Below are 23,341 nucleotides of genomic sequence, written 5' to 3'. Positions count from 1 at the left end.
TCCTGATTTTATTAAAACAAGTCCTTATGTTGGTTAAATTAGTAAACTAGGATAACTAATGAAAGTGAAATTATATAATCTATACAATAAAAGAATAGAACCTGAACAAATTTCTGATTATATAGATTATATATGGCACCTTCATTAGTTCTCATAGTTTTAACCAGCATAAGGACTTGTTTTAGCATATGTAAATGGAATTCAAACCACACGTGTGAGGAATCGCCACGAACGTTAGAGCGAGAGCAATAATTCTAGCACTAGACCTCCTCTGTAACTCTAAACATGTAACCTGGAGATTTTTAAGTACTGAAGTTTGGCACCATTCCACAAGTGTGCGCAATTTTAAAAGGTGACATGCTAGTTATCTGTTTACTCAGTGTAAGTTTAACGTTTTTAACTTCAAACCAGTAATTGCATAGTAAATAGATAAATAATAATTTATTATGTTATAACATATAGCATAATAATATAATATTTTGCTTGATTAAAAAGGTACCTTTACAGCAGCAGCAGATTCTACCTCTTAACTGTGTGAGAAAGACTTGAGATTATGGGTAAACATATACCCTTATATCCATAAACCCGTGTATTTTCCTTGTGGTTAAGAGGGCTGGAAGGGAGTATTCGTCTTTTAGACACGCACCCCCTCCTATGACACTGCAGTGAGAAGACACCCTCCACTGCATCATTTTTATTGGACAGCTTGGACCAATGGTGCTTTACCATTGGTCCAAGGCTCCAACCAGCCTGTCCATTGAGCTCAGTGCCTCTGACAAGAAATCAGAGGCGCCGTGAGCTCATCCTCTCAGTCTGCTGCAAACAGATTCTGACAGGCTGTGCAAGGAGCCCGGTATTTCTGGAACTATAGCTGGTGGTGGGGTAGGACTTCAGGTACCTACCTTCCAATTAATTTGGAGTCTCTGTGACCCCAGGCTGCCGAGCTACGACCCTCAAAGCTCAATCATTTTTATTTATTTTTTATTTATGTCATTAGCAGGTGAGGCTCTGCCTCCCCTGACTGCACGTCCCTGCTGTACTATAGCTTCCATCAATGAAAAGAGCTCTATGAATGGGAGAGGTGGAACTTTCATTCATCCCCCTGTCCTCCATTCATAGAGCCCATTAAATTGCTGGAAGCTATAGTACAGCTTCTATGAATGGAGCAGAGAGGTCAATAGCGTTAGCACGACAGTTTACCAAATGCATATTTTTAGTGAAAAATACACTAAATTTAATTTGGTGCACACAAAAGCAAAATATGACCCACTGTTTGCTTAAATAAAAAACAATATGGTTGTACCATGTAAATAGGTATCCAATATGCCAAGATTTAAAACTGTGCATGCCCCAGAAACAGCAAAAATATTGTCCATAGGTGAAGCTTTAAAAGCCCTTACAGGTCATTGGTTTAAAGCAGTGGCCGCACCTGACCCTTTGCTTACCTTTATTTGGCCCTTGGTGCACTAGTCCTCCAATTGACTCCAAAGATGGGACACCATTCCTCTCACTGACAACATCAATGGGGCACTATTCCTCCCACTAATACCAAAAAGGGGCACTATTCCTCCTAATACAACCAATGATCGGGCACTATTTCTCCCAATGATCCCAAAAAGGGGCACTATTCCTCCTAATACAACCAATGATTGGGCACTATTTCTCCCAATGATCCCAAAAAGGGGCACTATTCCTCCTAATACAACCAATGATCGGGCCCTATTCCTCCCAATGATGCCAAAAATGGGTACTATTCCTCCTAATACAACCAATGATCGGGCACTATTCCTCCCAATGATACCAAAAAGGGGCACTATTCCTCCTAATACAACCAATGATCCGGCAATATTCCTCCCAAAGATGCCAAAAAGGGCACTATTCCTCCTAATACAACCAATAATCGGCCCTATTCCTCCCAATGATACCAAAAAAGGGTCACTATTTCTCCTATTACAACCAATGATGGGGCATTGCTTTCGTCTACTGACCACAGTACGGCCCACCTAATACCTGAAGGACAGTAAACTGTCCCTTTGCTTAGAAAGCTTTGGGACCTCTGGTTTAGAGTTATCTGTAAATGGTGGCCCTAGAATGATTGCTCTCATTCTGGCATATGAAGAGATTTATAGCACATGTAATGCAATCACCATTGTAGGTGCTCCATATGTATGTGTCCATGCTCATATTAGCATATATGTGGAGGCGGGAAGTCCTACATTTTATTGAGGGAGTTTTAAATGCACTTGTGTAACTTTACATTTTTTTCACCTGACTTTAGTGCTATCACATAGGGGGCTTAAACCAGGGATCCTCAAACTGCGGCCCTCCAGCTGTTGTGGAACTACACGTCCCATGAGGCATTGTAAAACTCTGACATTCACAGACATGACTAGGCATGCTGGGAATTGTAGTTCCTGAAAAACTGGAGGGCCATCGTTTGAAGACCCCTGGCTTAAACGCTATGGAATGCTCAGGTATGAATGGGGCCTTGTTCTATAGTGTAAACTATTTTGTTTATATTGCAGTATAATTGAATTAGTTTACTATAGCATACAATATTTCTATTCAGACACATCACACAGCTGTATGAGCTTCCCACTGGTATAACGTTTTGATAAAATTATTTTCTGAACTATTGGGAATTGCCCTACTGAGAAGGTGGTAAAAAGCAGAACTACAAGACAACCTTGGTAAATCTAACAGATTAAAGTGTTAATCATTCTTTGTCCCCTAAAGTGAAACTACCGTATATACTCGAGTATAAGCCGAGTTTTTCAGCACATTTTTTTGTCAACAAAAAAAGAAAAAAGTTCCCGGCCGCTCCGACGTGTTTAATATTTAAAAATGGCGCCGCCTGTCCTATACATGTCACCGCGCATGCGCCGCCACCGCTCGGGACAGGACGGAAAGAGCCGAACGTATACCAGCTGTCCCGAGCGGCGGCGGCGTGTGCGCAATGACGTGTCGGGGCCGGGCGGTGCCATTTTTAAAATGAAGGCGCCTCTGGAACAGGTAAGTGAGACAGCCGCACTAGTATGCCCGCAACCTCTTGTACCCCATGCTTGCCACCCTGAATTCTCCTCTACATGCCAGCCACACTGCATTCTCCTGTACCATGCTTGCCACCCTGAATTCTCCTGTACCATGCCAGCCACACTGCATTCTCCTGTACCATGCCAGTCACACCGAATTCTCCTGTACCATGCTTGCCACAGTGAATTCTCCTGTACCATGCCAGCCACACTGCATTCTCCTGTACCATGCCAGTCACACCGAATTCTCCTGTACCATGCTTGCCACAGTGAATTCTCCTGTACCATGCCAGCCACACTGCATTCTCCTGTACCATGCCAGTCACACTGAATTCTCCTGTACCATGCTTGCCACCCTGAATTCTCCTGTACCATGCCAGCCACACTGAATTCTCCTGTACCATGCCTGCCACCCTGAATTCTCCTTTACATGCCAGCCACACTGCATTCTCCTGTACCATGCCTGCCACCCTGAATTCTCCTTTACATGCCAGCCACCCTGCATTCTCCTGTACCATGCCAGCCACCCTGCATTCTCCTGTACCATCCCCGCCACCCTGCATTCTCACCCTAGGCTTATACTCGAGTCAATCATTTTTCCCATCTTTTTGTGGTAAAAGTAGGGGCCTCGGCTTATACTCGGGTCGGCTTATACTCGAGTATATACAGTAAATTGTATCTCGGCATCACTAATTAAAAACGCTATTAAATTAATTTTTATAGTTCAAAGTAAACTCCCTCATCCATCCATGTCTGTGTTTTTATTTTGTTAAGAAATCATTTTTGAACCCCCCAGCATTTCTAGCTTTGGCCGTCTTGAATAAGGGCAGATGATTCATGTAGCATTTACTTCCTGCAATCCATCTGCTCTTAGCCCTTAGCTCAGAGATGCAGGGAGGAGGGTATGCTTAGGTGAAATAAGCCCCTCTTCTCCTCCTCCCAGAAAAAAAAAAACATGCCCTTGAATACTCTTGGAATGTAAAACATAATTTTGGCTTAGGCCAGAAACCAGCAACTGAAAAGAAGTGGGGAAAAAAAGGTTACAACAAGTACATAATATACCTTCCTATGTATTTACTAAGGCTAGCAGCATAAGGATTAACTCCTTAACGCCGATGAAACGCAAATATGTGGCCTCGGCTTCAGGGGGTTGTACTGGGGTGATGTCTGCAGCTAGAGGCATCACCCCGGTACCGTTGTTTAGAGCATACGGTCAGCTTTCTTGTAATGACAATCGATGCTCCTGAGCAGCCACTCGATTGTCATTACAAGGAGCTGGAGGGGATGTCCAAGCCGCTGTTTCACCAGGAGTCTGTAGTGACCAGCCGGCACGCCCACCTGCAGGCCGAAGACCTGAACAAAGCAGAATTCGGCTCTGATTGGGTCTCCGATGTAAAAACCCAGAAGCGATGTCATGACATCACTTCAGGGTACTGGAGCCTTAAAGGCGCCAGATTTAAAAAAAAAAAAAAAATTGCAGCATTCAAAACAGCCAAACTTAGCGTTTTGAATGCTTTTCGTACAAAGAAGAGATTTGGGGTCTTTTAGAGTACCTGTCACTGCCTATTACTGTCAAAAAGATATTTACTTTCCTTCTGACAGCAATAAAAGTGATCAAAAAAAAAAATTAAATGTACAATGTAAAAATAAACAAAAATAAAATAATAAAATATTTCAGAAAAAAAGAATGTAAAGGGCCCCATCCCTCCGTGCTCGAGCACAGAAGTGAACACATACGCAAGTCATGCTCGCATATTTAAACAGTGTTCACCGTGTTACCGCGATTATTAGAGTGGAAGTAATAATTCTAGCACAAGACCTCCTCTGTAACTCTAAACAGGTAACCATTCAAATTTTTTAAAGCGTCGCATATGGAGATTTTAAAATACCGAAGTTTGGCGCCATTCCACGAGTGTGCGCAATTTTAAAGCATGATAGTTATCAATTTACTCAGCGTAACATCATCATTCACATTATACAAAAAAAAATGGGCTAACTGTTTGTTTTTCTTTTTAATTCATGAAAGTGTATTTCTTCCCAAAAAATTGCATTTGAAAGACATCTGCACAAATACCGTGTGACACAAAATATTGTCCCATCTGCGCACCCTTTCCTTTTTTCTATTACTTACTGATTTTAATTCACACCGCTCTCTCATCACCAGGAACGTTTGAATTGGTATGTAATTAAATATACTATAATGATGTTTCTGTAAATATACCGTATATATACCGTATATATTTTATATATATATATATATATATATATATATATATATATATGTATATGCAAATGTAAATACAAGTGCTATATGATTGAAACAATCAGTTTTTTTCTATTAATATGGTACAAGAAACTATACAACTCCATCATTTATACCCCTGAGGAAAGGTGTTTTTCACCTGAAACGTGTCGGGTTTCGGAGGATAATTTTCCTACTGATGTTCCACACATCTTGATGAGCACCTATTGCAAGCCTTGACAGTTTTTACTATACACATTTGCATATGCTATATTGTTCATTACTAATTTTCTTTGGAATTATTGAGTTAAGAAATGTGTATTTTAATATGATGGAAATAAACGAAAACATTTTAACATATTTGGATGATTGGTCGCCTACATTGTCCAGCCTATTCAGGGGGTTTCTGCTTTTCAAAAATATTGCAACGATTGCCATTTTATTTTCTAGGGTCTCTGCTAAGAAATGTATATATCATGTTTGGGTGTTCTTAGTAATTTTCTAGCAAAAAGTACTGATTTTAACTTGTAAGCAACCTATGTCAGAAAAAGGCTTATGCTCCAAGGGGTTAAAAATAATTAATATTGAGTGGGAGAGTTTAGTTATGTTTTAATCTTATGCCCCATAGCCAAGGCTTGAACCCGAGAGGGGAGGAGGTGATATATCCTGTTTGACAAAATAATATTTTACTTTGTTATCTGAAACCTTTACCAAAAATATGTTAAAGAAAAGTAAGTTAGTAGGTAAAAATGATTGCACAGCAAAATTACTGATTTTACAAAGTTGAAATTCACAGTTTCTCTCATTTTACTGCTTAGGAAAAATTTGCTTCAGAAAAAAAAAAAAAGAAATTATCAACCCATTTTTTATATAGAAAGTGTGTTTTTAGTGGGGTGATGTATTTAGGGTAGTTCCTTTTTTCTTCATTCAGCGTTCTTTGCACTTTGCATTCTTTGCACGTGTGAAAAGGGAAAAATCACAAGCAGTTTGTTCATTTAGCTTAATACATAGGGGTTGATTTACTAAAGACAAATAGACTGTGCACTTTGCAAAGTGTGGTTGCACTCTGCAAAAGCAGTTGCTCCAGAGTTTAGTAAATGAGGTAGAGATTCACTATGCAAAGAATACCCAATCACGTGCAAGGAAAAAAAAAAATATATAGCATTTTTGCTTGCACGTGATTGGATGATGGAAGTCAGTAGAGCTTTCCCTCGTTTACTAAGCTCTGGAGCAACTGCACTTGCAAAGTGCACAGTTTATTTGCCTTTAGAAAATCAACCCCATAGAATCAAGTTGTGTTGTGTAATTTTTAATGCTCAATCATCTACACTTAGCTAAAAGTGAACATTCACTTTAAAAAAAAATGAATTGTCTTTATTCTTTTTAGAAATAAACCCCACTGGTTTCTGTAAATAACAGGATTCTTTCAGTGCAACTTAGGGGTTGATTTACTAATGGCAAATAGAATGTGCACTTTGCAAAGTGCAGTTGCACTCTGCCAGTGCAGTTGCTCCAGAGCTTAGCAAATGAGGATAAGCTCTGCTGATTTCCGTCATCCAATCATATGCAAGCAAAAATGCAGTTTTTTATTTTCCTTGCACGCAATAGGGTATTCTTTGCAAAACAAAGATTTACCTCATTTATTAAGCTCTGGAGCAACTGCACTTCGCAAAGTGTACAGCCTATTTGCCTTTATTAACCTCCTTGGTGGTATTCGGTGGCTCGGGGTGGAATTTCAGTGCCATTAGCGGTAGCCCCGAGCCACGCTTAGAGTACCGCCAGGGAGAATCGCTGGATCCTGGAAGAGGTTACTTACCTTGTCCCCAGGATCCAGCGATGTGTCCCTGCAGCATACGGCGGCCGGATCTTCCGCCTGATGCTGTGTGCCCCGGCTTCCGTCTCCTGCGAGCTTCACGTCGCAGGGAGGTGGAACTGGCGGCAAATTTGAAAAGTAAAACACACAAACACACTGATATATTGTAATCCTATTGGATTACATTACTAAATAAAATACATTGACATTAGTTTGCCCCCCCGTGCCCTTGCCTGCAGTTTTACTGTACTATATATATATATACACGTGTGTGTGTATATATATATATATATATATATATGTATATATATATATATATATATATATATATATATATATGTATATATATATATATACTTTGGATTTCTGAAGAGGAGATCCTTGTGGGACTATTAATTTATTCTCTGGGACTGTTAACAATATTTATTCATGCACTGAGCACTTTTTAGGTAGGGGATCCGGTTAGGATCTCTTCAGTTATAGGGTTGAGCGAACACCTAGATGTCCGTGTTCGACGGGTTCGGCCGAACTTTAAAAAAAAGTCCGGGTCCGTGTCCCGGACTTTTACCGAACTTTTCCCGGACACCGAACCCCATTGAAGTCAATGGGGACCCGAACTTTAAGGCACTAAAATGGCTCTAAAACACCAAAGGAAAGGGCTAGAGTGCTGCAAATGGCAGCAAAACGTAATTAAGAGCATGGCAAGTGCTCTGCAAACAAATGTGGATAGGGAAATAACTTAAAACAACAAAAAAAAAACAGAAAAATAAAACAATGTTCTTCTTCATCTCTGAAGGACGAGGCCCATATGGAGTAGGAGGGAGGTTGAGGTGGTGGTGGATGTGGCGGTGACATAGGCGTGCGCACAGGGTGTGCTGGGTGTGCCTGGGCACACCCTAATCACCTAGGGCACATAGCATTGCCAGTGAGGAGATGGGAAAGATCTCCCTGGGACCTGCTCTGCTCTATTTCTCCTTGCCTACAGGTACATGGCCCCGATACATTACTCTCCCTGCTGGCAAACACATGCATGTGTATTTCAACTTTGGGGTGCACACCTTAATGCAATAGGCTGCGCACACCTATGGGCGGTGTAGGTGGAAGCGGCGGTGGAGGAGGACCAGGGCCGGATTAACAGCATCATGGGCTTGGTGCTGAGGATTTTGAAGGGCCTTAAGGGCCGTGCCTTGCCATGCACCCAGAGGAGGAAGGGTGCAGCCATGCATGCCTAATTCAACATGGGATGCTGTCTCTGAAGCCCATAAACACATCCATGCATCGCCAACTGTCCCTCCTTGTCCGGCCTTCACGCTGTGTGGGGAGGTTCTGAGGGTGCTGCCTGGGGAAGCGAGCATAGAAGCCAGACTTCTGTGTTTACAAGTGACAGAAGAGCGGTAACAGTGAATATGGCCAACCCGGGGCCTATATAAAAGGTAGGGGCCTGGAGCTGCAGCTCCAATAGCCCCTACATTAATCTGGCCCTGAGGAGGAGGACGAGGTAGCCAACACTGCTTCTTTTCAAAAATTTTAAATGAGGGTACACCCCAAAAGAGTGAGAAAGAGCAAAAATGGAACAATGGGTGGGTAAGGTCGGTATCCATTGCTATTCTGCATAAGGTACGGAAAAGTCCCGTGGGATCCATGCCTGGTTCATTTTAATGAACGTGAGCTTGTCCACATTGTCTCTGGACAGGCGGCTGCGCTTGTCTGTTATAACGCCCCCAGCCGTGCTAAATACCCGTTCAGATAATACACTGGCTGCAGGGCACGCCAGCACCTCCAAGGCGTAAAGGGCAAGCTCAAGCCATGTGCCCAATTTGGAGACCCAGAAGTTGAAGGGGGCAGACCCGTCATTCACTACATGTAGGCGTGTGCACACATACTGCTCCACCATGTTGGTAAAATGCTGCCTCCTGCTAAGACGTTCCATCTGAGCTGCTGGTGCTGCTGTTTGTTGTGGCGTGCTGACAAAGCTTTTCCACATTTCGGCCATGCTAACCCTGCCTTCTGAGGTGCTGGCGGTGCCCTGGTTGCGTTGGCGACCTCCTCCTCCTCCTCCTCTGCCTTGTGCTTCCACTGTGGCCCCGCTGTCAGATGGGAATGCCAGCAGCATGGCGTCTACCAGCGTGCGCTTGTACTCGCGCATCTTGCGATCGCGCTCCAGTGAGTGAATTAAGGACGGTACGTTGTCCTTGTAACGGGGATCCAGCAGCGTGGCCACCCAGTAATCAGCACAAGTTAGAATGTGGGCAACTCGGCGGTCGTTGTGGAGACACTGCAGCATGTAATCGCTCATGTGTGCCAGGCTGCCCAGAGGCAACGAAAGGCTGTCCTCTGTGGGAGGTGTATCGTCCGTGTCCTCTGTATCCCCCCAGCCACGCACCAGTGATGGCCATGAGCTGGCCTGGGTGCCACCCTGCTGTGAACATGGTTCCATCTCCTCCTCCAGCTCCTCCTCCTCCTCATCCTCCTCATCCTCCAGAACTGTGCCCCTGCTGGACAATTGCGTCCCTGGCGTTTGCGTGTGCAGGAACCCACCCTCGGAGCCCCTTGCGAATGACTGCCCTGAAAGCCTTGGAAATGTTACCTCTTCATCCTCCTCCTCCTCCTCATCCTGTGCCACATCCTCTTCCATCATCGCCCGAATTGTTTTTTCAAGGAGGCATAGAAGTGGGATAGTTAAGCTGAGAACGGCGTCATTGCCACTGGCCATGTTGGTGGAGTACTCAAAACAGCGCAACAAGGCACACAGGTCTCGCATGGAGGCCCAGTTAAATTAAATAGCGGAATAGAAAATATGATCCAAAAAAAGTGTATGTATATCACACGTACACAACCACACTGGGCCCCAATTACTATTGTTTGTACCCCTAAAAGGCTAGATGAGGAGTAGGGGGAGTATGGAACAGGCAGCACCCTCAAACCTTCAGAAGTATGAGATGAACCCCAACAACTTGGAAAGGTGGATCTCTCTCACACGTACCGACACAGACTATCCCGCAATTCAATTGATCCTCAAAGGTTTTTATTGAATAGCGGAATAGGAAATATGATCAAAAAAAGTGTATGTATCTCGCACGTACACAACCACACTAGGCCCCAATTACTATTGTTTGTACCCCTAAAAGGCTAGATGAGGAGTAGGGGGGGTATGGAACAGGCAGCACCCTCAAACCTTCAGAAGTATGAGATGAACCCCAACAACTTGGAAAGGTGGATCTCTCTCACACGTACCGACACAGACTATCCCCCAATTTAACTGATCCCCAAAGGTTTTTGATTAAATAGCGGAATAGAAAATATGATCCAAAAAAAGTGTATGTATATCACACGTACACAACCACACTAGGCCCCAATTACTATTGTTTGTACCCCTAAAAGGCTAGATGAGGAGTAGGGGGGGTATGGAACAGGCAGCACCCTCAAACCTTCAGAAGTATGAGATGAACCCCAACAACTTGGAAAGGTGGATCTCTCTCACACGTACCGACACAGACTATCCCCCAATTTAACTGATCCCCAAAGGTTTTTGATTAAATAGCGGAATAGAAAATATGATCCCAAAAAAGTGTATGTATATCACACGTACACAACCACACTGGGCCCCAATTACTATTGTTTGTACCCCTAAAAGGCTAGATGAGGAGTAGGGGGAGTATGGAACAGGCAGCACCCTCAAACCTTCAGAAGTATGAGATGAACCCCAACAACTTGGAAAGGTGGATCTCTCTCACACGTACCAACACAGACTATCCCCCAATTTAACTGATCCCCAAAGGTTTTTGATTAAATAGCGGAAAAGAAAATATGATCCAAAAAAAGTGTATGTATATCACACGTACACAACCACACTAGGCCCCAATTACTATTGTTTGTACCCCTAAAAGGCTAGATGAGGAGTAGGGGGAGTATGGAACAGGCAGCACCCTCAAACCTTCAGAAGTATGAGATGAACCCCAACAACTTGGAAAGGTGGATCTCTCTCACACGTACCGACACAGACTATCCCGCAATTCAATTGATCCTCAAAGGTTTTTATTGAATAGCGGAATAGGAAATATGATCAAAAAAAGTGTATGTATCTCGCACGTACACAACCACACTAGGCCCCAATTACTATTGTTTGTACCCCTAAAAGGCTAGATGAGGAGTAGGGGGGGTATGGAACAGGCAGCACCCTCAAACCTTCAGAAGTATGAGATGAACCCCAACAACTTGGAAAGGTGGATCTCTCTCACACGTACCGACACAGACTATCCCCCAATTTAACTGATCCCCAAAGGTTTTTGATTAAATAGCGGAATAGAAAATATGATCCCAAAAAAGTGTATGTATATCACACGTACACAACCACACTGGGCCCCAATTACTATTGTTTGTACCCCTAAAAGGCTAGATGAGGAGTAGGGGGAGTATGGAACAGGCAGCACCCTCAAACCTTCAGAAGTATGAGATGAACCCCAACAACTTGGAAAGGTGGATCTCTCTCACACGTACCAACACAGACTATCCCCCAATTTAACTGATCCCCAAAGGTTTTTGATTAAATAGCGGAATAGAAAATATGATCCAAAAAAAGTGTATGTATATCACACGTACACAACCACACTAGGCCCCAATTACTATTGTTTGTACCCCTAAAAGGCTAGATGAGGAGTAGGGGGAGTATGGAACAGGCAGCACCCTCAAACCTTCAGAAGTATGAGATGAACCCCAACAACTTGGAAAGGTGGATCTCTCTCACACGTACCGACACAGACTATCCCGCAATTCAATTGATCCTCAAAGGTTTTTATTGAATAGCGGAATAGGAAATATGATCAAAAAAAGTGTATGTATCTCGCACGTACACAACCACACTAGGCCCCAATTACTATTGTTTGTACCCCTAAAAGGCTAGATGAGGAGTAGGGGGGGTATGGAACAGGCAGCACCCTCAAACCTTCAGAAGTATGAGATGAACCCCAACAACTTGGAAAGGTGGATCTCTCTCACACGTACCGACACAGACTATCCCCCAATTTAACTGATCCCCAAAGGTTTTTGATTAAATAGCGGAATAGAAAATATGATCCCAAAAAAGTGTATGTATATCACACGTACACAACCACACTGGGCCCCAATTACTATTGTTTGTACCCCTAAAAGGCTAGATGAGGAGTAGGGGGAGTATGGAACAGGCAGCACCCTCAAACCTTCAGAAGTATGAGATGAACCCCAACAACTTGGAAAGGTGGATCTCTCTCACACGTACCAACACAGACTATCCCCCAATTTAACTGATCCCCAAAGGTTTTTGATTAAATAGCGGAATAGAAAATATGATCCAAAAAAAGTGTATGTATATCACACGTACACAACCACACTAGGCCCCAATTACTATTGTTTGTACCCCTAAAAGGCTAGATGAGGAGTAGGGGGGGTATGGAACAGGCAGCACCCTCAAACCTTCAGAAGTATGAGATGAACCCCAACAACTTGGAAAGGTGGATCTCTCTCACACGTACCGACACAGACTATCCCCCAATTTAACTGATCCCCAAAGGTTTTTGATTAAATAGCGGAATAGAAAATATGATCCCAAAAAAGTGTATGTATATCACACGTACACAACCACACTGGGCCCCAATTACTATTGTTTGTACCCCTAAAAGGCTAGATGAGGAGTAGGGGGAGTATGGAACAGGCAGCACCCTCAAACCTTCAGAAGTATGAGATGAACCCCAACAACTTGGAAAGGTGGATCTCTCTCACACGTACCAACACAGACTATCCCCCAATTTAACTGATCCCCAAAGGTTTTTGATTAAATAGCGGAATAGAAAATATGATCCAAAAAAAGTGTATGTATATCACACGTACACAACCACACTAGGCCCCAATTACTATTGTTTGTACCCCTAAAAGGCTAGATGAGGAGTAGGGGGAGTATGGAACAGGCAGCACCCTCAAACCTTCAGAAGTATGAGATGAACCCCAACAACTTGGAAAGGTGGATCTCTCTCACACGTACCGACACAGACTATCCCGCAATTCAATTGATCCTCAAAGGTTTTTATTGAATAGCGGAATAGGAAATATGATCAAAAAAAGTGTATGTATCTCGCACGTACACAACCACACTAGGCCCCAATTACTATTGTTTGTACCCCTAAAAGGCTAGATGAGGAGTAGGGGGGGTATGGAACAGGCAGCACCCTCAAACCTTCAGAAGTATGAGATGAACCCCAACAACTTGGAAAGGTGGATCTCTTTCACACGTACCGACACAGACTATCCCCCAATTTAACTGATCCCCAAAGGTTTTTGATTAAATAGCGGAATAGAAAATATGATCCCAAAAAAGTGTATGTATATCACACGTACACAACCACACTAGGCCCCAATTACTATTGTTTGTACCCCTAAAAGGCTAGGAGTAGGGGGAGTATGGAACAGGCAGCACCCTCAAACCTTCAGAAGTATGAGATGAACCCCAACAACTTGGAAAGGTGGATCTCTCTCACACGTACCAACACAGACTATCCCCCAATTTAACTGATCCCCAAAGGTTTTTGATTAAATAGCGGAATAGAAAATATGATCCCAAAAAAGTGTATGTATATCACACGTACACAACCACACTAGGCCCCAATTACTATTGTTTGTACCCCTAAAAGGCTAGGAGTAGGGGGAGTATGGAACAGGCAGCACCCTCAAACCTTCAGAAGTATGAGATGAACCCCAACAACTTGGAAAGGTGGATCTCTCTCACACGTACCAACACAGACTATCCCCCAATTTAACTGATCCCCAAAGGTTTTTGATTAAATAGCGGAATAGAAAATATGATCCCAAAAAAGTGTATGTATATCACACGTACACAACCACACTAGGCCCCAATTACTATTGTTTGTACCCCTAAAAGGCTAGGAGTAGGGGGAGTATGGAACAGGCAGCACCCTCAAACCTTCAGAAGTATGAGATGAACCCCAACAACTTGGAAAGGTGGATCTCTCTCACACGTACCAACACAGACTATCCCCCAATTTAACTGATCCCCAAAGGTTTTTGATTAAATAGCGGAATAGAAAATATGATCCCAAAAAAGTGTATGTATATCACACGTACACAACCACACTAGGCCCCAATTACTATTGTTTGTACCCCTAAAAGGCTAGGAGTAGGGGGAGTATGGAACAGGCAGCACCCTCAAACCTTCAGAAGTATGAGATGAACCCCAACAACTTGGAAAGGTGGATCTCTCTCACACGTACCAACACAGACTATCCCCCAATTTAACTGATCCCCAAAGGTTTTTGATTAAATAGCGGAATAGAAAATATGATCCCAAAAAAGTGTATGTATATCACACGTACACAACCACACTAGGCCCCAATTACTATTGTTTGTACCCCTAAAAGGCTAGGAGTAGGGGGAGTATGGAACAGGCAGCACCCTCAAACCTTCAGAAGTATGAGATGAACCCCAACAACTTGGAAAGGTGGATCTCTCTCACACGTACCAACACAGACTATCCCCCAATTTAACTGATCCCCAAAGGTTTTTGATTAAATAGCGGAATAGAAAATATGATCCCAAAAAAGTGTATGTATATCACACGTACACAACCACACTAGGCCCCAATTACTATTGTTTGTACCCCTAAAAGGCTAGGAGTAGGGGGGAGTATGGAACAGGCAGCACCCTCAAACCTTCAGAAGTATGAGATGAACCCCAACAACTTGGAAAGGTGGATCTCTCTCACACGTACCAACACAGACTATCCCCCAATTTAACTGATCCCCAAAGGTTTTTGATTAAATAGCGGAATAGAAAATATGATCCCAAAAAAGTGTATGTATATCACACGTACACAACCACACTAGGCCCCAATTACTATTGTTTGTACCCCTAAAAGGCTAGGAGTAGGGGGAGTATGGAACAGGCAGCACCCTCAAACCTTCAGAAGTATGAGATGAACCCCAACAACTTGGAAAGGTGGATCTCTCTCACACGTACCAACACAGACTATCCCCCAATTTAACTGATCCCCAAAGGTTTTTGATTAAATAGCGGAATAGAAAATATGATCCCAAAAAAGTGTATGTATATCACACGTACACAACCACACTAGGCCCCAATTACTATTGTTTGTACCCCTAAAAGGCTAGGAGTAGGGGGAGTATGGAACAGGCAGCACCCTCAAACCTTCAGAAGTATGAGATGAACCCCAACAACTTGGAAAGGTGGATCTCTCTCACACGTACCAACACAGACTATCCCCCAATTTAACTGATCCCCAAAGGTTTTTGATTAAATAGCGGAATAGAAAATATGATCCCAAAAAAGTGTATGTATATCACACGTACACAACCACACTAGGCCCCAATTACTATTGTTTGTACCCCTAAAAGGCTAGATGAGGAGTAGGGGGAGTATGGAACAGGCAGCACCCTCAAACCTTCAGAAGTATGAGATTGTGTTCACTGTACCCCACAAAGATTGAGTTCACTGCACCCCACAATGATTGTGTTCACTGCACCCCACAAAGATTGTGTTCACTGCACCTCACAAAGATTGTGTTCACTGTACCCCCCAAAGATTGTGTTCACTGCACCCCACAAAGATTCTGTTCACTGTACCCCACAAAGATTGTGTTCACTGCACCCCAAAAAGATTGTGTTCACTGCACCCCAAAAAGGATGTTGTTCACTGCACCCCAAAAAGGATGTTGTTCACTCCACCCCAAAAAGATTGTGTTCACTGCACCCCACAAAGATTGTGTTCACTGCACCCCAAAAATGATTTTGTTCACTGCACCCCAAAAAGGATTTTGTTCACTGCACCCCAAAAAGGATGTTGTTCACTCCACCCCAAAAAGATTGTGTTCACTGCACCCCAAAAAGATTGTGTTCACTGCACCCCACAAAGGATTTTGTTCACTGCACCCCAAAAAGATTGTGTTCACTGCACCCCAAAAAGGATGTTGTTCACTGCACCCCAAAAAGGATTTTGTTCACTGCACCCCAAAAAGATTGTCTTCATTGCACCCCACAAAGGATTTTGTTCACTGCACCCCACAAAGATTGTGTTCACTGCACACCAAAAAGGATTGTGTTCACTGCACCCCAAAAAGATTTTGTTCACTGCAGCCCAAAAAGATTGTGTTCACTGCAGCCCAAAAAGATTGTGTTCACTGCAGCCCAAAAAGATTGTGTTCACTGCAGCCCAAAAAGATTGTGTTCACTGCAGCCCAAAAAGATTGTGTTCACTGCAGCTCACACACAGAAAAATGGATGTGGATCACTGACACCTGCCTATCTCCAATCCCACACCACACAGCAATATCGATTGTAGTTTGTAGAACACAGTTTCCCTAAAATTCAGCAGACTCTGTCCCTAACAGGATTGAGAAGAGATCGTAGATCAGGATTGAGTGCAGATTCACCCCACCCCCCACACAGCAATATCGATTGTAGTTTGTAGAAGACACTGACCCTATAATTCAGCAGACTCTATCCCTAAAATGCCTACAACTCGCCCTGCCTAAACACTCCGACCTGTCCCTCAATTCTATCCGGACACAAATGGTTTTTTCCTGCCTATCTTTCCCTAATCAGCAGCCAGCACGTTGATGTGTGCTCTGTCCCTGAATCTAAGCAGCATAATGACGCCGCTGCGGCTGCCTCGAACTTATAAAGACTTGGTCACATGCTTCAGACGGCCAATCACAGCTACTGAGACATTTGCAGGCATGGCTGGGATGGCTTAAGGCACACCAGTTAAACGATTGTTGATTGGCTGTTGAAAGCCCGCCAAGAAAAGAGCGCCAAAGCATGCAAAACCCGGAAATAAAACGACCGAACACGGATTTTTACCCGAACATACAGTAAAGTGTCCGTGTCCGTGTTCGGGTACAAAAAATCCAATTATTCGGTACGAACACGAATAATACAGTCCGTGTTCGCTCAACACTAAGTTATAAGTTTACATTTTGTGCACTTTGTTTATGATATATAACACAAGAAAATTATTTGATAATTTTTAGTTTCACACTTTTCTAAGCAGCGCTGATACATTTTCACACATATTTATAAAAGGGTTCCCCTTTTTCATCTAGCAGCAGCTTTAACACACAAGTGTGCTATATTTAGCCTAAGCGCAGGTACCCCCATTACCATATATACACACACATATATATATATATATATATATATATATATATATATACACATATATGTATATATATATATGTATATATATATATATATATATATATATATATATATATATATATATATATATATATATATACTTTAATTTTTTTATAGTTATTTATAATATTAGAATTTATGATTTTGTGTTTCAAACTTTATCATACCCGAGATGTTATAAAGAAGAACACACAGTAAAAAAAAATCATTTGTAAATAGTTGGTTTGGGCTGCTTGTGTTTAAAAATTATATGCAAAATAATTGTACCGCTTTCAGCACCTAAAATCGGAAACAATCATACCGCCAGGGAGGTTAAATCAACCCCTATGTGTCTGCTCACACCTGCTAGATTTTGTACACCTCAGCCACCACACAACAATTCATGACAAAAGAAGTCCCATTGTTGTTTAAGGGTCCTTGACACCTACGCAACAGGCCTCTTTGCAACTTGCAATAAGGTGCATCAATGGCAGTGCATAAAAACGCATGAAAAAGTGCAGAACAAAAATGTACAAAATACACATGAATGTCCCTTTTACACTGTGGCGTTCCGGGAACACGCACAGAAACGTGAGTGCATTTATGGAAATGCGTAAAAAATGTGCTAAAACATGCACCACGCTTGAGGCACCATTAATTATAAATGGCACATCAAATGTGAGTAGCAGTCTGTGTTTTGGTGTGTGTTTGTTGAGCGATACAATGCATGAAAAACACATGAAAATGTGCATTAAAAAAACCTGCAAGACTCACTGCTAATGAAGGTACATGGGCTACTTTGGCGCGTTTGTCATTGCTACATTCCAAAAGTCCTTGGGCCAGAGCACCAGTTCCCATCTTCCAGGTAATTTGTGGCAGAGCATGTTTTTTTCTATTGGACTATGAAGATATGTGTTCAGGGTATAAAAAAAATATAAAGTTTAGAAAACAATAAAAGGCCTTAAAGCGGTAGTAAACCGCTGGAAAAAAAACTCCCCTGCAAGACAACATCATCATGTGCTGGTATGCAACGCATACTAGCACATTTTGAAATACTTACCTCAAAACGAAGCTCCCGCAGTGGCGCCTGGTCACCACTAAGGGAGCTGACATGTTCCCCCTGGTGTTTCTTCCGGGTTTGCCGGCTCTGGCGCTGTGAGTGGCTGGAGCCGTGATGACGTCACTCCAGTGCATGTGTGCGGGAGCCCTCCATTCCGGCAAGGAGCTCTGAAATTCTGGCATCACTGATGTCAGCAGCTGCATGCGGGGTGAATATTTCCTAAACTGTGCAGTTTTAGGAGATATTTATTTTACCTACAGGTAAGCTTTATTATAGACTTACCTGTTCGTAAAAATAATCAAGCGGGGTATACAACCGCTTTAAGGTCTTTTTTTTTTTTATCTGTGACTTTTTCAAGTCATAAAAACCAAATTACAAAGTATGGCAAGATTTTTGGGTTCTGCTCACAATGCTAAAAATATAGTGTTAAAATAGTTTGCAAAAGTCAGAAAAACGTCTAGCTTTTTTTTACCCGCTCTAAACATTTTCTATTATATAGTCATCTTAGCAGTAAACATTGGTAGTGAACTTGTATTTATTTTCTTTATTTATTAGGGCCATGACATGAAAAAATCCAATGAATGTTTTATTAGTCAAATATAAAATATTGCATATTGACAATATTTAACCTTCTATCCAGCCAACTAGGGCAGCTACTCTCTTAATGAATATATAATAGAAAATGTTTAGAACTGGTAAAAAAAAAAAAAAAAGCTAGACGTTCTTTCTGACTTTTGCAAACTGTTTTTTTTTTTTTTTTTTTATAAATTCTTTATTTATTGAAACAGAAAGGCATACAGTATAATTAGTAGTAACAATTATGTATAACTGATCCACACGTCAAGATGAACAGAGACATTAAATAATACAAATGAAGTACAAAAATGATCCATGTAAAACATCCTTTAGCCAATCGTGTGAGTAATCTGCAGATTGGAGTGACAAGCACTTCGGCCATGAGTCGAGTATGCTACTTTGCTAGAGCCCACTGCGTTAGGAAGCAGGACAAATGTTGAAATAGTGATACATCCCTGGGTTAGTCCCCATCCCCACCGGCATCTGTCATATGGCCGGCATACAGGAACGGAGGAGAAAAACCCAGGTGGCTGGTGACCACAGCAGCTTCCGGATGAAATGTCAACTGAATGTATGCCCAGGGGAGAAGGGGGGTATTTTTCGTGCCCGGAAGTCGGGCTCAATTGAGAGAAAAAGTGAGAAAGGGAAGCACAGCCCAAGAAGGAAGGGTAAGTATAAGTGGAGAAAAAGAAAAAAAAAAGGGGGGGGGAGGGTAGAGATGGCTGACCCACAGGACCATGGCGTGTTAGGCAATCAGGTTCTTATATTCCACTGAAAACTTGAACTTGCATATTTTTAGCATTGTGAGCAGAATATAAAAATCTTGCCATACTTTGTAATTTGGTTTTTATGACTAGAAAAAGTCACAGATAAAAAATATAGACCTTAAGGTCTTTTATTGTTTTATAAAATTTATATTTTTATACCTTGAATACACATATCTTCATAGTTCAACAGATAAAACATGCTCTGCCGCAAATTACCTGGAAGACTGGGAACTGGTATTCTGGCTCAAGGGCTTTCGGAATGTAGCAATAATCTTTGGCTGTATGCTTTGAGTAAGGCTTCAGCCGAAAGTGTTAGCGTGCTACTGCTATATTCTGCCATATAGCCAATAAAGAATTGATGCAATGGATGTTACTGAGTAGTCATCTTAATTATATTGGAGGATTACTGCTACTTATTTCTACATACATTTTCTATTAATTTATATTAGAATGACCAAAGTCTATAGGATTATATTATTGTGGCTGTAAACATTTTACCTCTCCAAATGACCATTACAATTCTAGTTTCTAATTTGATTTACGATTTTTTTTTAAAAACATTTATAGTTTTCTCTTTTGTCTTTTAAAATACTTTCAGATGTCCTAAAGCATTTTCTTTTTTTCTCCATTTAGCTAGTTGAGGATAGGTTTCCAGAAGTCTTGTTTTAGGGCATACAAAAAAGATAATTGAAACTAAAATTATTAAACAGTTTAAACTCCTTTCACATCGCACAGGCCACACTAAATTAACCTTTCGAAGCACTCATAACACCTTTATATGAATAACTATTAGGCCCCGTTCACACTGGGGCAACGCTACTTCCCGGGGCGACCTCACAGGTCGCGGCGCGCTGCTCGAACCGCGACCTCAGAGCGGCCGGCACGGACTTCATAACATTGAAGTCTATGCAGGTCGCTCCGGGTCGCCCCAAAGAAGCTCCGGACCCTTTTTCTAAGTCGGAGCGACTTGTGTCGCTCCTATTAGAACGGGTCCGCAGCTTCTCTATGCCAGGCGACCTACATCGACCTGTCAGGCGACCAGGTCGCCCCAGTGTGAACGGGGGCTTATACTTTTCATATTGGTTATATAAATACAAGTGCCTGATCTGTAACAACGAATAATTCTATTCCTTCTGATGAAGTTGATTACTAATGTTTCTATTTTTGTATTGTTGAAAACTTCAATAAAAAAACTATTGGTTAAAAAAAAAAAAATTCACTTGGTTATTACTTTTATTACAATGTGCTGCCTAATTTGGCCTTATACTGACATAGTTACTGAAAAAGTTCTATGGTCAAATTTAAAACATAGTTAGTAACTATAATGGTGCTGCTCCAAAAACAAATTAAGGGAACAAAAACAAAATGCATCTAATAAACTTTTAAGACACCCAAACAGTTGTATGTTAAAAACCAATTTAATTTATGTATACTTCATTAACGTAAAGTATAACAATTACAGCACATATTACATTTCATATTGAATGTAAATTTGACTCATCCAGATGGTACATAGCACCCCCAGTATGTATAAGCATAAAAAACTATTTGTATGCATCAATGAAGGTACTTAGTATGAAAATATTGGTATTTGTGGCTTATCAAACTGGAGGAGAGACTGGCCCTTGGCTCAGCGCGGTTCCCAGAATCAAGTTTCGCTTCTTCAGGATAACAGATGAGATGAATGATATGACATTTTTAAATATGCTGGAAGCCACTGCCATCATATGTCTTCTGGGCCAGCGCCAAGACCCTCAATTTAAATCACAGAAAGGGAAAAAGCACCAATGCTCTACACAAGGGATTGTTTGTATATATAGAGGAACTCCATGGTATTTCCCTCTTTAGGAGTGCATGCTCTTATGGTTTACGCCTGCTTAATTATCATTCTGTCACTTCACTTGACTAGTTGGTCCCTACTTCATCCTAATGTAGACATGTGCTTAGAAAATTGTAACCCATGTGTAGAGCATTGGTGCACTTTTCCCCTTCTAAGACTTATCGGGAGGCTCTCAGCGCTTGCCCGGCAGACATATCATGACAGTGGCTTTCAGCATTCCAGCACATTTATAAATGTCATATCATACATCTCATATTTTCTCCTGAAGAAGCAGAACTTGATTCTGGGAACTGCATTGAGCCAAAGTCAAGTCTCAATTCCAGTTTGATGCGCCCCAAATGCCAATATTTGCATACTAAGTACCTTCACAGATGAATACAAATTGTTTATATGGTTATATACTGAGGGTGTAACACACCCTCCAGATAGATATATCCTTTGATAGTGGATGTAATATGTGCTGTAAATTGTATCATTTATGTTAATGAAGTGTACATAAATAAAATTATATGTTTTTACCGTAAAACTGCTTTGGTGCCTTTAAAAGCCTGCTAGGTGTTTTTTTTTTCTTTGTGCTCTTGAATTCAAATGCATTGTCCTACTTATATTTAAGTTCCCTTTTTTCTTTTTCTTTTACTAAAAATAAATCCAAAAAAGTTCAACCTTATGCTTAGTTTGATCAGACAGAGAGAAAAAAAAACAAAACCCACTAAACTAGAATGACAGTTTCATCCATTTTAAAACACTGCTACGATCTTATTTTTTTTATTATTATATTTATACTAAAATCATCTTCTGCATTTAAAAATTTGAGGGTTTTTTTCTAAGATATTATAGTCAAAGATCGCTAAGAAATGATGTTGACATGTGCAAAATAAAATGTGCTTTTAATTATTAATGCACTAAATCCAATAATTTGCAGAGTAGCAATGTTGTGTTTACAATAGACATTTTTTTGTTGTATTAGAAAGAACTAGCTATCTGTCATCATGGTTACATTTTGTATATGTTTTTGTAGATGACAAGATGATAAATAAAATTTTTGCACACTGAAATTTAAAAAATGAGTTTCATACACCAAGAAGATTCACCACCAGTGCATGTTCTGTAAATGTAATATTCACTGCTTATTAAATAGGCCCCATAAGAACACATTTCATGGAGTATAAAATGTAAACACTTCACCAAATTATGCTTTTATGAATTCTTACTTTATAGCTTACAAGCAAGTTTGTAAAAAGCTTTTAGCATATAAAACAGCTCAAAGTGTGCTATTAAAACCCATCCAATATTTTTTTATTTTAAACCTATACCTGCAATTCAAAAAAGTAAATATTATAAACGTATTCCAGTATATTCAGTGAATGCAAGTTCAGAGTCAATACAGAAAATATGCAAGTATCAGGTTTTTGATCCCTAATTTCAAATCAACCCTCTAATAGGAAAATCCATCCTTACCAGTTAGCAGAATCGGATAGAAGAGGAGGAGAAGTAGAGAATGTATGTAACAATACAATAGAACCTTCATTTTGTGGGTCATAGCATTAACTAAAGAGCTATACGCTGGTGATTTTACTCTTAAAGTCACTTTACAAATCTCCTCCCAAAGCCATCCCCCATCCTCTCTGCTGCACAAGTCATGAAAAGTGAAATTAAACTTACAGCTCTACGCTCAGAGTGCAAATTTTTCAAAAACATACAATTATTTGTGATTGCTAAAAATGCAATGGATATACTGTCTGTGAAGATTCTCATTTATATCTAGGTCATGGAATATCTAGTTAATCACGTTCAGCTGGTCTTGTTCTGTAATCTTGAAGACATCCCATAGATTGT

At 41.2% G+C, this 23,341-nt stretch overlaps 1 protein-coding gene across 1 annotated transcript in view; it reads right to left on the bottom strand.

The window, feature by feature from the left end:
- LOC309559953 (uncharacterized protein) overlaps positions 1-23,051 on the bottom strand; it is a 61,677-nt gene extending 38,626 nt beyond the window's left edge. The window contains exon 1 of the mRNA XM_082263430.1: positions 22,964-23,051. Within this exon, the coding sequence (XP_082119556.1) occupies positions 22,964-23,045 (82 nt within the window). The 5' untranslated portion in view covers positions 23,046-23,051. The remainder of the gene's footprint in view (positions 1-22,963) is intronic.
- Positions 23,052-23,341: the final 290 nt, after the last annotated feature.

This window comes from Pelophylax lessonae (assembly GCF_965119305.1).
Source record: "Pelophylax lessonae genome assembly, chromosome: 7".
Lineage (NCBI taxonomy): Eukaryota > Metazoa > Chordata > Amphibia > Anura > Ranidae > Pelophylax > Pelophylax lessonae.
Note: the sequence above shows the minus strand (reverse complement) of the source record. Positions and strands in the feature narration are given on the sequence as shown.